This window comes from Acanthaster planci, linkage group LG01, assembly GCF_054643075.1.
Source record: "Acanthaster planci isolate LZ-2023a linkage group LG01, COTS_SCS, whole genome shotgun sequence".
NCBI classification, from domain to species: Eukaryota; Metazoa; Echinodermata; class Asteroidea; order Valvatida; family Acanthasteridae; genus Acanthaster; species Acanthaster planci.
In genome coordinates this window covers 8,411,046-8,428,556 of record NC_141777.1, presented here as the reverse complement: position 1 = coordinate 8,428,556, position 17,511 = coordinate 8,411,046, and the positions used below count along the sequence as shown (strand labels likewise).

The 17,511-nt window shown below is 43.6% G+C and overlaps 1 protein-coding gene across 4 annotated transcripts in view; it reads left to right on the top strand.

Annotated features, from left to right (window-relative positions):
• Positions 1 to 16,841, top strand: part of LOC110979278 (tetratricopeptide repeat protein 8-like) — a 112,366-nt gene extending 95,525 nt beyond the window's left edge. Inside the window, exons 1-12 of one of the 4 annotated variants that reach the window (XM_022234936.2) lie at positions 3,443 to 3,564; positions 5,604 to 5,744; positions 6,443 to 6,563; positions 7,227 to 7,447; positions 8,704 to 8,793; positions 9,510 to 9,640; positions 10,977 to 11,175; positions 11,931 to 12,070; positions 12,613 to 12,787; positions 13,179 to 13,301; positions 14,548 to 14,631; positions 15,041 to 16,841. In XM_022234936.2, the coding sequence (XP_022090628.2) occupies positions 5,643 to 5,744; positions 6,443 to 6,563; positions 7,227 to 7,447; positions 8,704 to 8,793; positions 9,510 to 9,640; positions 10,977 to 11,175; positions 11,931 to 12,070; positions 12,613 to 12,787; positions 13,179 to 13,301; positions 14,548 to 14,631; positions 15,041 to 15,157 (1,503 nt within the window). In that variant the 5' untranslated portion in view covers positions 3,443 to 3,564; positions 5,604 to 5,642 and the 3' untranslated portion in view covers positions 15,158 to 16,841. Of the gene's footprint in view, positions 1 to 3,442; positions 3,565 to 5,557; positions 5,745 to 6,442; positions 6,564 to 7,226; positions 7,448 to 8,703; positions 8,794 to 9,509; positions 9,641 to 10,976; positions 11,176 to 11,930; positions 12,071 to 12,612; positions 12,788 to 13,178; positions 13,302 to 14,547; positions 14,632 to 15,040 lie in introns of those variants that run through there. The other 3 variants (XM_022234933.2, XM_087144177.1, XM_087144188.1) reach the window with 3 other exon arrangements.
• Positions 16,842 to 17,511: the final 670 nt, after the last annotated feature.

Genomic DNA, 17,511 nt, shown 5'->3' with positions numbered 1-17,511 from the left:
GTTTTTACCACAAAACGGAAACCAGTGTCTCAAAGGATCCTGGTTGCCGTCATTTTACTCCCCGCGCAACCTGAAAAAAAAAATAATCCAGCTGCACCTCTGCTCTGCGGACGGGCTCCCGTATGCTTTTCAGAGGAAGCCGTGGTCTTTGAGGCAGGCTCGACCGCGTGGTAAACTGCCAGACAGGGTTGGAAAATTGGACAGATTACAGTAATATTAATATTAAGCTAGAAGATAATGAATGCGGACACTCAAATTGACATACGTCCTCAAAGGGATAATTGTATTTAACTGAGGTTAATGCTGACATTGCGCTGGCCCAGGTGGGTCTGTTCCAAACAGGACTCCGTCTAGTGGACGGTGGGGGGGGTACTCTGCAGGATGGAGATTTTTAAAGCAAACTTGGGACATCGATAGAAGCAAGGCGTATCCAGAACCAAATTATCGGACAGCCAGTATTTGGGGGATTTTCTGCATGTAACACACAGCTTTTCTGTGTGAAGTGAAATTTAGAGGCGTTGTACACACCGAAGTAGAGTAGACTCACCGAACCCATTTTATGGCAATTGGCAACTTTCCCAGATTGCAACTTCTGTACAACGGCATTACATTGAGTTTGGATGAAAATGACATTCGAAGCCGCGGCATGAAAACACCTGCTCAAAGTTCTGGCAAAATACAGAGAGACATTTCCATAAGACAGTGTTCAGAAAAAAAGCATCTTCTTTCTTTAAACTGGAATTTCAAGTGCACACATTATCTTGTGCGTACTTAACCGTATTATAACAAGCTTCAAGAGTCAGGCTCCCCCATCCTTCAGAAAGAAACGTCCCCTCGCGTTTTCGTGCGTAACGCATTGAGCAGTATTGACCAGTAGTATTGACCAGTAGTACTGACTAGTAGTATTGACCAGTAGTATTGACCAGTAGTTGTGTGCCCTGCCCCCGTTTCCCCATTCGATGCCTAAATTTCGTTTAGAACCCTCCCTCTCGAAGCCATACGCCTACTACACAAGTGTATGGATTTTACGAATGGGTTTGAAAGTTCAACTCATAGGAGGGTTAGCTTAAGTTCAGAATATACAATTTCCCACGCAGGGTGGTGCATATTATGCTCGTTTCAATCATTCTCGGAGAACTGATTGCTTTGTCCGGATGTCCGATTGCTTCCCACTCCAAATTGTTTCACCATGATGACTCGACTTCGGCTGAAGAGCAAACGCTGAAGGCTTGCGAGGGAGTTACGGTAATATCGGTTTAAGTTCCCTTTAAAATGAAGTCACAATGTTTGTTCGGGGGTGCTGCGTGATAGCCGTGCTGAAGTTTACTATGGACTCATTCCTGCCGAGTTAACTCCAATATTAATAGCTGGCAGCCTGCACCTCGGAGATTTGGCGATGACGTAAGGTTAACGCCGCCACTCTCCGAGAGATAAAGACCGCACCATCTGACAATCTTCCACAGCACGCGGGCAGGTTGTTAGTCATGAGATACGGGTCTGTGATGTAGTGACGTCATCACAAGCGGGTTTTGGAGAGGATACGTACGTTTTAGTTGTCGTCAGTCAGCAGTTGTCTGACGATTTTTTTATTGATCTTTCCATGGTAACATTTACCCATTTGTACTGGTAGTGCTCGAGAATTTTAAACATAATATTGACTAGTTAGAAAAATTGGAATAAATTTGTAATTTGGGATCAATTAGTTTAACAGTTTGTAAAAAAAAGGAAAAGTCTGGTTTCGATTGGTGATCTTTTCTTTGCCTGGCCCAAGTCTGTGTCCCCCCTAGCTGAGTGGATAGGTTTTTGCCCAAATTCTTCCAGAAACGTGTTTTTTATCTGTACTGCCTCTTGGGCACGGAAATCTTTTGCCTAGTCTCCTAGAATATTCATGTGTCTAAAGAAAAGTGCCCATTGTGTCTTTCCATATTCATTCTGATTCATCTGGCTCTGCGTTTCGAGGAACGCCTTTGTTTTACTTAGAGTCCCCCCAGAAGTTACTAGGCAGGTGCAGAGTGGTAGAATGCGACGGCCAGGAGAGTTTAAGGGCATGATCGGGACGCTGACAATGAAATTGGGGACAGCAAATAAGGATTAATGTGGCTTGGAGGGGAATCCAACCCGCTACATGTTAAAAAAAATTATGTTACTATTTTTCCAAACTGAATAATGGAAGTGGTTTCATATATGCTGCTTCTTTTAGTTCAAACAAAATGGGGCGAATTTGTAACGAACAAACAAAAACTGCAGGCAGCGCACCTTAGCTCAACTCTTTTTTCATTCTTAGAGGAAGAATGTTATTTTGTGGGCCTGTCAACACTTGAAGGTTCTGTTTTTTGCTTGGGTTCACTAGGAGTGAGTAAGTACGCTTACGCATCCAGTTCATTCTTTAGTTGTGATTTCTTATACGGCTTTTTCTCGGAGCCGAAGAATTTCTTGGAACATGATAAAATTATTTTCGATCAAACTATGTATTCTCAATGTCTTGCAAAGGTGTGATTCACGCGAGGTATCTCCCTTAGGTTGATTTTGTACACGCCATAACTTTTAGGCCGGTTCCAAAAAGGTTTATCCGAGAGGAAACGAGCTCAACTTTTGACGTCACGACTTTTGGCTAAAGGCCATTAACTAAATAGGCCGGACTGCAGAACTTATGTCGTCACTTTAAGCAGTTCTGAGTGTTATATATACATATATAACGTGGGCTCCTAACCTTGCTAAGATCCCAAGAATATGTTCTTAAAATTAAGACATAAACAAGTACCAAGCATATCAACCGCAATCGGTTTCGAGTTTATAGAATTATGTTTGTGTTGCTTTCAAAGCACCTGTTCAACCTAGATATATGCCACAATTACAAATCTCTCAAAAGAAGTCAGTAACTGATGGATTTTGTTAACAGCATTTTACTTTAATTTTCCCGAACACCTCCGTCCATTCTAAGATATTCCTTGTACAAGTTGTCCACAAGTACCTCTTTATGGACTTGGCGCGCGCGTGGCGAGCCAAGGGCATACAGACTCTTGACCAATCAGAATCGATTAAATTGTCTCGTATCCAGGTGCCAGCGCGTGATTAACGCAGTGAGCATTATTACTTCGCAGCGATTATTATCAAATGGTAGCACACGGTCAAGTTGCAAGTTGTTAGGGAGATTGTCAGAGGAATTTATGAATGTAAATTATTTTCTGATCGAAATTTCCTAACATTTTCCCCAAATCAGTTCTTCGAAATTGACAAGATCCATCATCTCGGACCCCCACAGTTGCCTTTTTCAAATTTTGAGCCGTATCTCTTTAATCTCAGGAAAGGAAATGGAACAAAAATAACTTTTTGTGTTTTAGTTTTGGATAACGCAAAGTTTTTTTGTCGCGCATTGTATTGATGGAAAAATTGACATGATGGTGAAGTTTTCGGCTCAGTGACCTATTGAGGGCGCCCTTTATTGAAGCCGAATTCTTCTTGTGCAAATCGCCATCGCTGCAGCCTCACCTGAACAAATTGTTAGCGTTACGGTTGTTAAGGTTACTTGTCGCAACATCGTCATGATTTAACAAATTCGCGTAGGTAAGTTGTATTAAATAAAGCAAGGAGCTCATGCCATCTGAAACGCAGCAATGTATTAAAATAAGCAATCGTTAACCTGCAAGCTCGACCTAAGTTAGGCCTGTTCAGCTCTTACGCCACCTGCAAGTAAAGCATAAGTCCCAAATATTGTTGACCCGGCCCAACTATTGTTGACCCATGTCTGTGGGAAATGTCTCAACATAATCCAAGACAATGTGTCTCGCACTTGACAAAATTCATCCAAAATGTGGCACTTCATCTGTTCATTTAGCCCTATGACCAATGACATGACATTTGTAAACAATATGACTTTGCGTGCACACAGGCGCTGCTGTAGTTGGGCCGGCCCAAATGTGGCACTCTAGTTGGGACTGATACTATAGTTGGGGCGTAACAGGCCTACCTAAAGAGCAGCGTTTTTACCACATGGGCACAAGCATGACTTTACAATTTCACGAATGTTTATCATGTTTATGTCCTAAGATTTCCACAGGTGGTTTTTTTGATATAATTTGACGTTGGCCTTGCATTCCGGGGCGGGGGGTACCCCCAGAACTGTGGGGTCCGTGGGAGCGGAGCAGACGTCCGACCCCACAGTTCTGGGGGTAGGGCGGGCAAGGGGGAATACTTCCTGAACTGTACGGTTCTTTTCCTACAATCCCATGTCTCCATGACCATGTTTATAGAGGGCCTGCGTGGAGCATCCTCACAAAGGACATGTTTCGTTATTTAGATTTACATGACAATGAAGTACTCTCAAGCATACTGGAACAAAAACCTGTCCTTTGTCAGTCTGTGAGGGCGCTCCATGCAGGCCCTCCTTACAAATCTTACAGATAGCCATGTACCAACTCCCATAAACCATTTAAACACATTTTGGCTGTTTGGATTGTGCCAACGTCCTCTACCATTACACTTTTACAGCTACTGGGCAACAAAATTTCATACACGCCTTCTTTTTGAAGTAAGATGTGTGAAATTTATGCACTTGATATCCTTATTAAAATGGTGAAATTCATGAGTATTTTGCCCATCCACACTACAGAAAATCAGCAACAAGCACTCTCAATAACTGTCAGTTGTGTAGCAGCTTAACCAATCGCAACACAGCTCCTATCTGTTCCATTTTGTTTTCTTGTCCACCATCAAAATGAAAGCCAGCTATGATTGGTCATTGGAATGGAAACAAATTTGGCCAATCTCAGTGCGGCTTTCATCTGTGGGTGACAGGAAAACAAGAAGAAAAAGTTTTCCACACAATGTACATGTACACGTGTGATAAGGTTAGTACTTTTGCTGCTAATTTGACTCTCTTGGATGTTATCACTATTTGCTGGCTAATAAACAGTGCACAGAGAAATCAGTGATGTTCATAATGGAACTCTTACCATTTCGCTTATCTTTTAGGTACATGTAGTTAAAACTATGAAATTTACTTGATATTTGCTTACCCACAATTGAAGACTCACAGTAAATGGTCAGTCATGTCAGTTGAAAGTCATCGTTGTCAGTTGTAAGATACCGGTAGCTTGACCAATCACAGCGTGGCTCCTACCTGTGTCTCTGTTTATTTTCCTTCCCCCTACAAATGGAAGTTTTATTACAATTGGTCGAATCGCACTGAAGTTGGTCAATGCTATCAAGGCACAACTCCACCAGTCAATGATTTTTCTTCCCTCCCATCCTTTGCTACTCTGACTTGTTTGCTTGTTTTTTTCATTCTTTTTCCCCTTTCTTTTTAAATTTTTGTGAGGTGGGCGACAAATGCTCCCTTGTCTCTTCCCCTCACAATGCCTGTGATAAGTTTCTACTCATGCCTATAATCACAGAGGGAAAGAGACGTGTCCTGTTTGAGCCAATGATAAGTGGTTCGATTCTTGCCCAATGGCGAATATGGGGTACAGAAAAAAGTTACTGCCTTTTCATGCCCAGATGACATTCATCAATTCCATGTCCCATGCACATGAATGATTGTTTAGTGGCTTGGTCATAGTTACAGCGCAGTTGACCATTGATGAGGACCCGTTTTCATCTCCCAGCGATCTACATGTGAAAAGGACTGCCAACTCGTCATCAGCATGGACCCCATGTACATGGCCTACAGCCTGTTTCGTCGGAGGAAATTTGAAGATTGCATCAACATTTGCACCCAGTTGCTGGAGAAGAATCCCTACGACCAGGTTCGTTGGCGCATGGTAAAACGTATTCATGAATACCTCAGACAGTCTCCCTGTTCAGCAACGTGCAACTTGACTGTTAAATTTCATAACTGAGTGACAATGCCCGCTGGCACCTAGATACGAGACAGTTTTATCGATTCTGATTGGTCAAGAATCTGTGTGCATGTGGCTTGTCACGTGCGCGCCAAATCCATATAAGGAGATCTATGCTTTTGGACAATTTGCACAAGGAATATACCATAAAATGAATGGGGTATTTGAGAAAATGAAAGTAAAATTGTAGAACAGAATCAGTGGAAATCCATCATATATTGACTTCTTTTGACTCTCTGACTAAAAAGGTATTTATGAATGGAATAAATATGTGCTTGGCTGGTGGTCTTAGGAGACTGGATACTGATAATGGCCACGCTTGTGGCTTGGGCATTAGTCACGTCCATTCTTCTGAGCTGGTTTTAAACACAGGTTTAAGACCGGCCAAGCACACATTTATTCCCTTAGTAACGATCAATAGCAATTATGACTGGATCCGACAAAATGAGGTTGACTGATTAGGTTTACAAAATGTACATGGCCCATGTACAAGTTTAAGTCATTGGCTTTCGGTACCATTCCCCCAAAAGACGTGCACCCCTACCGGTAGGTACCTTCCAGCCCTTGAATTTCACCCTATTTTAACCATGTTGGTTGGACCGCAGGCAGCATGGTCACTGAAGATGAGAGCCTTGACGGAACAGGTGTATGTTGATGAGGTTGAGGTAGATGAAGAAGGCATTGCCGAGATGCTGATGGACGACAACACCATTGCCCAAGTCACACGTAAGTCCTTCAGGAAGAGAAACCGACTTTTGAACGGACCTGCCATAAAAATGAATGATCTCCGCAGTTCCCGTGCGTTCGTCTGCAGTGTCAGCATCCTGCATGTTTGTTTTGTGCCATTCGTACACATTACGCAATCTATGTTCTTAATCCTCTGCAGATCTTTAAGCAAAGGCTGTCGCATATTTTTTGCCGTACTTCAGAAATGGATTTTCCTCGGGTTCTAACCAATGATTTATCCGGTATAAGGAAGTTGTACCTTAAAGTTCCATCCAAAGGTCATGAGCCTCACAGATAATAGGGAATCATCTAGACTAGTTAGCATGCGTCTCTCTCGGCAATTACGTGCTGCGTCATTAATATTGGTGGTATTATAATGTGAGATATTAGAATGTGTGGAAGGAAAGACCAGTTAAGGTGTACTAGATTTTTTTCTGTAGGATTGTAAGAATATAATGTAGGGCCTCATGAAAAAAAATGGTTACTTTTTCGGATGTGTTCATGTGTACTTCTGTGTCCTGTGTTTCTTTCTTTAACCCTAACCCCAAGGGTGTATGTAAAATCGTATTGAAATTGGAGGATTTGGGACTGTTAGGGTTAATACACCGTAGTCTCTCATTTCGCTAACTTGTGTTTAATTTCTGAATGTCTGATCACCCACAGGGCCGGGCACCTCTCTGAAGAAACCAGGTACGGGTCAGGGAGCCCCCAGCGCCGGGGTACGCCCCCTCTCCCAGTCTGGCCGGCCCCTGAGCGGCTTCGTCCGGCCGGGCACCCAGTCTGGTCGGCCGGGGACCATGGAACAAGCCATTCGCACCCCTCGGACAGCTCACACCGCCCGGCCTGTCACCAGCGCTTCGGGCAGATATGTCAGGCTGGGAACTGTAAGTTCAGATGGAACCATGTGTTTGAGTGTAAAGAACAAGTCTGTACGTCAAAATGGTGACTTACTTCTTAGAACCTCCCCTCTTTCACACACAGCATACACATTCCTACTTACGTTGCACACCTAGTGTGGAAATTCTTCTCTTTTCATGCAGTTAAATAAACTCAGTGATAATAGTCATTTTTCTTGAACTGGGAACAGGATTTTCAACCGGATTTTTGTAGAAGGATTCCTTGACTGTTCCTCTTCCTTTTACATCAGATAACCCTGACCCTCAAATGCCTCTAAACTTCTCTTCCAATGAAGGGGAACGTCCTGTGGACATGGATAAGTCCACAGAACGTCTTCCCTTCCTTCATTACGTGGACATCTTTTGTTCACAAGTCCACGCTAGGTATGTAAGGTTAGCGCAGGGTTCCAACTGTATTCCCAGCCCTGTGTACATGTACGTGTTACGTGTTTGTCTGTGACTGGTAAGATATAACAATGGAAGTGAGTTACTGTGATTTTTAACATACTTGTACATATGTCACAGCTGATCCTGTTAGGTGTATAAAATGTGAAAAAGTACATTAATTTTATGGTAGTTATTAAAAGGAAAATAAGCACTCCGCATACCCACACATTGTTTTGAACTCCCCTCACCCTGTACAACAGGTGTACGCAATGTCTCCCTTCCCCTCTTTATCCTTAGGCTCCTAATTTTGGTAGATTGGACACTTGGGGCAAGTTCAAATGACAGATTAAGTTTAAGACCACAGTTCAACCTCAAAGGATAGATGCTTTGATAAGTCCAATTGACCATTTGGAACCAGGCTTGAAGCATTATTGCACTGCTCCGTAAAACATCCAACTGCTTGACACTCTGTCCACTTATCTTGGTATCCAGAAAGCGCTGGACAGAACAATGTGACGGAGTTTTAGCAGAGTGCATCTTGCTTATCCTTCAAAAGGTTAATTTGACTGTGTCCTGGAAATGAGCCGCCATGCCATTGTTTTCTGTAATTTTGCCGTCGTTTGCATTAGACAGAGGAAACTGAGCTCTTTGTTTCCATGTGTTGCTCAGTTTGGCATCCTGATGAATATGGACATTAAGTGGGTGAAAGAAAATGACGGTTGTGTATGATTTGCACTGTGCAAGATCTTTATCTTAGAGATTAGGCTATTATCTCAACGGTCTTTCTGGGGGGACTTGAGACTCATTTTGTGAGTTTGAGGCACAAACTGTTTCAATATTCCTCTCTGACTGCCCAGGCCTCCATGCTTTCCACCCCTGACGGTCCCTTCATTAACCTGGCAAGGCTGAACTTCAGCAAGTACGCAGCCAGACCCAACCTGGCCAAGGTCAGTGCATAGTAGGCTCACCATCCTGAGCTAAGTCCATTTCCCACCAGCGGAAGCATGAACAAACATTTGAAAAAGCTGGATACTGCAGAAAGAGTCTTGTGGGCATTTGTCATCGTTGATGCATTTTTCATGGACATCCGAGCAGTAGAAGGCCCTTTGTGATGTCTCGGTTTGACATCCTGATTAAATGCGGACTTTGCCTGGGTGAAAAAGTCAATAATTTCTATTGAATTCAAAATTGCAAGCTTGATGCATTGGCATATATCAAAAGCAGGTCTGCCGACTTCTGAGTCATTTCACACTTAGGGCAAAGATAATTTTCTGCATGACTTCCATCACAGACTGTCCCAAGCATCCAAGCGATACCACCATGAACACAATCATAATGCCACGTAATTATGAGACAGCATGGACGGTGTACTGCTGAATGGTGTAGTCCTGATGTGCTTCCCAATGCATAGGCACTTGGTGTCTGCAAAACAGAATACATGAACTGGGGACATTGTCAGCTAATTGTGCACGAGTTTTTGGCGTCCTGACATGAACAATCCTGTCATCAATCAGGGTATGTGCATAGAGTTCTCATGCAGTGAAGGTGTGGGTTATAACTCAGTTACTTGTAAGGCACAGACCAATACTTCAAGGGGACACTATAAATATATTACCATGTCAAAGACCAGCAGATCACACTTACTGTAACTTTTCACCACCAGCCCCTGTTCGAGTACATCTTCCATCACGAGAACGACGTCCGCAACGCTCTGGAGCTGGCAGCTCTAGCCACGGAGGCATGTGGCTTCAAAGACTGGTGGTGGAAAGTTCAGCTGGGGAAATGCTACTACAGGTCAGGAACCAAATGTGTAGATCCACAAAGCTGAAAATATTAGTGCGTCTGAATTACTTGGCTGTGGCTTAATATTGCACTTGACTCTATGGGAAGTGGCTACTGTCAATACCATAGACACATGCATAATATCAAGCCGCAGCCAAGCAATTCGGACACAGCCTGTAGCTCGGCATATGTAGGTTTCAAGTAAACATTGTTGGCTTGAGAACCATTCCCACATCTGCAACAACCAGTGATGGTGATTGTACGTGATGGGACAGATAACATGCATTCCGTGCCATGTTGGCAGGGTACCTGCTTTTTGTACAGAACCTAAATAAATCCCCGTTATCTGATTGACGGGTCACCGATCACGTGTCATGAATCATTTGGTATCATCAGCGGAGGGACCATTGGTTATGGCCGTTGATTATCCTGGCGTACTGTGCCAATGTGCAGCATGCACACTCGCTTCTCTCCATGCACAGAAAGAAAGTTGAACAGCGTGCGTGCACTTGGCCGGCGCATTTGAGTTCTGCACACAAACACACAATTTTTGGGGCAGTACCAGTATTTGTGAAACACTGATAACATTTTATCTTCTGTCAGATGCTTCTGTAATAGAAACAAACTGATTAGGTTATCAAATGATAGAAAGACACACAGGATTGTCTGTTTTTGCATGAACTTTGCGTTGCGTTTCTACTTCGGACTGACCAAGTAACACAGAGACTTGTGCACAAAGTTTACAAATGATTTATTTAAGTTTGTATAAAACAAATCACGGATGTCTCACATTTGTGCAATCGAAGAACAGTTTCGTCTGATGACAGTTCTAAAGGTCTTTTGTCCTTTGCTTCATCTGATGGAGTAGAACTTTCAGTCCGTCACCTCGAGAAACGATTCTTCCCATTACACTCCTAAACCTACATTATTTGTTCATTGATAAGCATATATCTGTGCTTAGCAAATTGTTTTGTTTGCTGGAGTAGCCCCATACAAAGGCATACAATGATATCTCTCTTACTTGAGTATAATGTATTTGGGCCATTTTTCTCCTTAAGATTGAAAAATGAAACCTCAATTGTCAACAGAATAGCTGGCCACTAAGTAAAATGCATCAAATTGAAGTGCCACTTTAGTTTCAAGAAGGGTTATTACCACCGTGACCTAAAACTGTATTTCATGTGAACATTTTTGGAATTCAGACGGAATTATGTATCAAATTTTGGGCAGAATGGCATTGCAAGCCATCTGTTTGCATCTTTATCTTGCTTACTGTTGCGACCACATGGAAGGTAGGCCGAACAGATGAAGCCCTGCCCTCATCCAGACAGACTCCTTCCATTTGCAGGCTAGGACTGTACCGCGACGCAGAGCGGCAGTTCAAATCGGCCCTGAAGCAGCAGGAGATGGTAGACACCTACCTGTACCTCTGCAAGGTCTACGTGCGTCTGGACCAGCCGCTGACCGCCATCGAAATCTTCAAGCAGGGACTGGAGAAGCACCCAGGGGAGACGACTCTCCTAACGGGCATAGCTAGGATATACGAGGTCAGGCTATGAAGTGTTAATGGTCTTTTCATATGTCACGCTAGGGCAAATGGGAGGTATATATAATGATGTCAGTATTAAGTTTAATTCTTGGAGTATTGCAGTTCAGACCTTCCTGGGAGCCTTATTTTTTATCAGTTACTTCAATTTGTGGAGACAAAATTTATGAGAAAAATTACATTGTGGAAGATTAGTGATGCAGCCTTTTTGGAAATTCAAGTTGAAGTGTTTCCAACATCTCACCAAGGCCTTGCGAAGATAATTTCCAGAACACTTGTCCTTTAACACAGTTGACTTTTTTTGAAAAGGTTAGAGGGCTTGAGTTTTGGATCCTAGCTTGAGTCATTTTCAAAGGCAAAGTTTTTTTTATCTTTGATTGCCTTTGATAAAATCCCCCTGGGGTTGAAAAATCAGGCCCTCTGAAACTTTCTGCATTCGTATTTTAGGTCACCGTGTAGCTAGCAAGCAATCTACAGCAAGTTGTTTCAACTGTTGCTTTTTAGTCTCTCCTAATCTTTAAACACTGTTGTAATGTTCAATGCCAGAGTACTGGAAGTTTGGCCACCTTTCCACATGTAAGTTGTTTGGTCTGCTCCGTATCCGAATCTCTTTGCTGCATCTCACTCCACTACAGTTTCAAATTGATGGGGTGAGGGGCACTGAAAGCATGTTTATGAAAATGTGCCTCAAATCCTTGTGTGTATCACACTTGACTGAAAACTTACATTCTGTCATAACAATCATTTACATTTCAGGGCCTGAACGACATGACCAATGCCGTCAAGTTCTATAAGCTGGTCTTACAACACGACAACACCCACGTGGAGGCCATAGCCTGCATTGCTAACCACCACTTCTACACGGACCAACCAGAGATAGCACTGCGTTACTACAGGTACGTGGCCCTGAATGATCCGCTGGAACAAGAGATGGAATGACGGGCCTTTGGTGGCTTGCACAAGTTCATGCAAGTTTGGCATGTGGGATATGCTGAGCGTGCTTGACTGATTTCTGTGGAAAAGTTTGGTCTTTAATCTGCCTTGAGCAGAAGCATCCTTCTCATTTGGTTGAAAAGAGCCATGTTGGTCAGGAGTGTTCATTTTGCTGGTAGCGACGCGTCCATAACGCTTGCATTTCTTAGTCGTTTGTGATCCAGTGAAGTGCAGTTCCAACCAAAGGAGCCTACGTTGCTGGGAAAATTGCGCCCTCTCTTGGTCCAGCTCGTGGCCCTTGTGCACTCGGTGCTAAATTAAAATCTGTCCCAGCCTGACTCCTTGCCGGTAAGGAGTACTTAAAAGTTATCGCGAGTGTCCAAAGAATCAACAGTCAAAATATACAAAGCCGAACGTTTGGTTGTGAACTGAGCAATTACTGGATTAACCCTTGCCTCAGGGAGTTCTACCCAAACTTATTTCCTTGAATCACTTTCGTCTGCAGGCGTCTACTGCAGATGGGCGTGTACAATGCGGAGTTGTTCAACAACCTGGGCTTGTGCTGCTTCTACGCCCAGCAGTACGACATGACGCTGAGCACGTTTGAGCGTGCCCTGTCACTGTCCAACAACGACCTAGTGACGGCCGACATTTGGTACAACATAGGACAGGTTGCCGTGGTAAGCTCTAGAAGAGGCCTCAATGGGAAGCGGGAGGCAACCTCATTTTACCCTGGCCAACTGAGGGGGGTTTCAACAGCTCGTTCTCTCACTGAATGATAATCAGTTGGCCCCGTGCAGCTGCGCTGCCTTTGAAGTAATAGCTTGGGATTGTATTCAGGCCACTGGGAATTGAACAAAAAACATGTGCAGTAAAGAAAGTTTGAACGTAAATCATGCATGTCAAAAATGTAAACGCTGCCTAGTCTGTGCAACGGGAATACCACTTGGCATGCGGACGCCAAGTTTTTCCGGAATACTTGTATGATGACGTGTCTGTGGTAGCCTGCCAATGGTGCGCAGTGTTTGAATTCGCTTCTATTTTTCCCACAATTCCCCTCTTTGTTTTTAGGGAATTGGGGACACCGGCCTGGCCCTTCAGAGTTTCCGGCTGGCTTTGGTATCTAACAACGACCATGCTGAGGCCTACAATAACCTGGGCGTCTTAGAGCTTAGGAAGGGTCATCTAGATCAGGTCAGATACCTTCTTTCCACCTTCTCGCTTTGGGTTCTGTTTTGGCAGTGCTGCAAAACTTAGCTCAGACCTTATCGTGCCAATCAAGTGACAGTGTGAACATGTTAATCCCCTGCTATTTGAAAGCGCAACTAGTCACAGGGATTTTTTTTTATGTACATGCCTGCTTGCTTCAGCTAGTTTTATCTAGGTGTCCAGCCATTTTGTTTAAACCACCAATTTTGAAATATTTTGGGGTTAGTAGTTAGTAGGTTAGTTTTGGAAGTACAGAGTGTCTGAGGCGGACATTACTCATCAGACATGTGTTTGTCCAAGGATTGAAATGAAATGAAATAGTTGAAAATATTTCTGTTCACTCTGGATGGGATGCTAGGCAAATGTAGGATGCACCCTTGCAGCCATTGTCAAAGGGTTCTTGACGAAGAGAGAGACAGGAGAGGTAAAATGGCCTCCCTGTGGACACAACATATCAACAGCAGCTGGATTTGGACCTCTGACCTGCCGGTCACGAGTCACAGGTTCACACAACATATTAACCACTTGCTGCTGGGTGGATTTTTCTTGAGCAAGACAAGATGCCGGGTCGTTTTCAAGATTTTCTGTTTTCAAAATTCTTCCAAAATTCATCATTTTATTTAATGGCCGTTTATACCCACATGAAGGACTCTTTGGGCACTACTCTAAAGCTGACAGTTACCTTCATTAACTTTTGAATATTTCAGCCTGGCCTGCAGCCGTGGAAAAAGAGCCCAGATTGTGCAGTGTTACGTAAGATTCTTTTGTTCCCGAAACCAGCACAGTGCACTGCTGACCTCTTTTCAATAGGGGCCAGATTAGCGTGCAGCGGTGCTGTGTGGCTCATCGCTGCAGAGGTGGAGAGCTTTTGTCCCCGGTGGTAATCGGCTCCCTCTAAATGCCTCAAACCGTGGTATACTATTTCATAACAAAGCTGGATTATCTCCACTATTGAGAGCGAAAAAATGTCTGTAATGCCCAGCAGCTCAGTCTTTTGTGCTGAACACAGTCTTTTGTTATAAGGCCCAACTCTTTTGTCCCAGTTCCGCTCGCCGGCTCTGCATATAAAGCCTATGTACTCAAAAACGGGTCACCCGGCAGGAAGTGGTTAACAGCAGCTGGATTTGGACCTCTGACCTGCTGGTCACGAGTCACAGCTTCACACTCTCCATTAACAGATTTGAAATGAGTATGCAGGCCACTTCATCATACGGCATGTTTTTCTTTTCAGGCACGAGCATTTTTCCAGGCGGCAGAGTCGTTAGCACCACACATGTTTGAGCCACATTACAACTTTGCTACCCTCTCAGATCAGGTAAGTTCACAAACTTCACAATCTCCCCTAATCAAAACAAAACCTAATTCCTTGATTTAAGTAATCAGAGTTGTTCTTTTTCTCTTTTCTTACTTACTGTAGACATCTACGTCATCATAAAGTAATCTCACTCATAATTTTGTTAACAGAAAATGTACAAGAAACAATGTCTTTGATGCGACTTTGGAAAATCTGTCAGATACTGGAGTGGGTTTCTTTGCAGTGTACTTCTGAAAGGAGCCCATTTTGTAGACTGAAAATATGGGAAGTGGCACGAACTTCAGCAGTCATCATATTTTACATGTGCTTTTTCCAGACGAAGTGGAAGAAAATTGATCCAAAGTTAGTTTCTCTCAACCCATCACTGTCTTATTTTAGATCTGAATTTCCTGTATGTTCTTGTCATCAGGTTGGGGACTTGCAGAGTAGCTACAATGCCACCAAGAAGGCCATCGAGGCTTACCCCGATCACTGCGACTCTAAGGAGCTCCTGGAACAGCTCAAGAAACACTTCTCCATCCTCTAAATCTGACCCCCGAAGCTTCTCCACCGTAGTACTGAGAACGACAGTCCCAAAGCGGACTGGCCAGTCAAGGCATGCCGTAAAGACGCTGGGATGCACAAACATGCGTTTTCCTTGTGTGGACATGGAAGCAAAAGATGTCCACACAACGCAGGCAGTGAAGACTTTGTGTAGACTGGTCCAAGTCCACACATCATTTCTCTGCTCTATGAAAAACAGATTCAGAGGCCTTTTGGGCTTAGGGTTAGCGTAGCAAAAGGAAGATAAAGAGTCCAGGAAACCATCAACAAAAATCCAGTGTATGGCAAAGAAATGTCTACTTGTGATGCTCACGTGGTCTTGGTCGTAGTGGGCTACACTCTGGAATTCGTTGGGAGTCAAAGTTCACATTCAAAAAAAGGGGGAGAGAGGTGGTGGAGCAACGGAATATTGAAAAGTTGGTCCCCCGGAATTCAACCCAAAGCCTGCTGAAATCACTCTGACACCCGCCTGTGATTATGCTCATGTCCAACGCCCAGCAGAGGACATCACTTAAGCCTGATTTCATCTCAACAAACCAGGTTGTTTTCTTTCCAGTCGTCACTGGAGAGTAATTTTCTTCACCTTGGAGAGAGTCATGTTTTTTTTGGTGGTGCGAGCACATGGCACTTGCACACAGACTCTGTGTGCATTGATTTAGGCCTCATTACTTTGCTCATGGCTGAGCACACTTATGAGAAGTTTTTATGAAAGTCATCGGCTGTCACCAGCACCCTTAAGGGCAGTGGGGCAAGCTTAGCGCGTGATCCAATAATTCTCATGGCATAGGAATGGTGGGGGGGGGGGAATTCAGTCATTTAGACTCTCACTCAAGCCACTGTGAAGTTATGTTAAGTCACCAGTAGAGATTGCCATCTTTTGCCTGTTTGCCATAACCTAGAGCAGGCGTCTTTGTTGAAACATACGCAAGTTCTTGTTCATGTACACAAATCCGAGTCATCATTCACAAGTCCCCATTCAAGTCTCCATTCAAGCAAAGATGGCCGCTAGATGTTTCAGATTCCTTTATTCACATTTTGTTCCCCCGTTCCCAAGAGCCTTTTAGATGCAAGCTGTCCATACCGGGCTTGTAATTGTCTAGCTGCTGCACCTGTGTTGTGTGTCCATCCAACACGACATGTAGAATTCCCCCAGGGAGTTGATTTTGTTTCTTAATAAAACATTTGTGATGAGCTGGGGTGGCAATCATTTTGGCTTACCTTCGTAAGCTTTATGCATTCGCAAATGGGGGTAGCCGTGTAGGACACAGGAAATATTTTGCCGTCAAACTTTTCAGATATATGTGTTGGTTGCATTTACAATTACCATTTACATCTTGTAACCACAACGTGGAAGAAGTGTTATCAAACTCAGCAAATAGTTTAGAGAGCCTAACCTTAATGACACTACTTGCGTCAATAGTAGGTCTTTGAAATTGAGAGAGTTTACCACCTTGAATGTTTTGAGTGTTTCATTAAAGAGAAGGCATCCGTATGTCTCCTTAACTTTTTTTTTTCGGGGGGAGCATTACTCATGTGCCACTTGACCTTATACTGTACATATTTTATTTCTAATGTCTTTACATAAGGTGTATACATGTTTCATAGATTATTCACAAAATGTGTCTGCATTAAAAGTGGTCAAGTGTGAAGTTTGTTGTGGAATGAAAGGTGTCGTGCTCTTGATCATTCAGTTCCTGAAGAGAGATGCCGAATGACGATCAACTAGTTCATAGCTTTATGACCGATTATGGCGAAGAACTAAATTTTCATTTGTCTGCTACCAGTTGGTTTTTTTTTTACCGGAAGATTTGTCTTTTGTCAGTCAACGTTCGAACGGTTGACTCGGTCATTGAAAGCACATCACGCAATTTCCAAATCTAATTTTTTTCCGGGGGGGTTGAAAAAGCCTGCACGATAAATTTGTTCATACCCATAGTTTGCTCAGCGTTGGGTCAAAATAACAGCTACCTGCCTCTCTTGGGCAGCTTTTGCCTGGAAAGTTTCACCCCAAAACACCCTTCACGCGTAGCTCAGGTAATTTTGTACCAACTGTCCGTTGAAATAACACGTTGCGCCATTTTAGCGAACTGAAGATCCGCAAATTGTTTGTTGACGTGCAGTTGTCATTAGGCCAAGGTTTGTTTGTCTTCGCTTATAAAGCCCTCGGAGTTCTGATCCCTGAAGATTCCACAAAAGCTCGTCCGGTCCGCGTGCGCTGTTTGGTTTGGCCCACCCTCTCAGAATTCCTTCCCTCTTGGGGAAAGACGGGCACCGTTCTGCACGTTCAGCTGTGTGGACCCTGGTGATTTAGGGCGTTCATTTCCTGAATACGAAAGT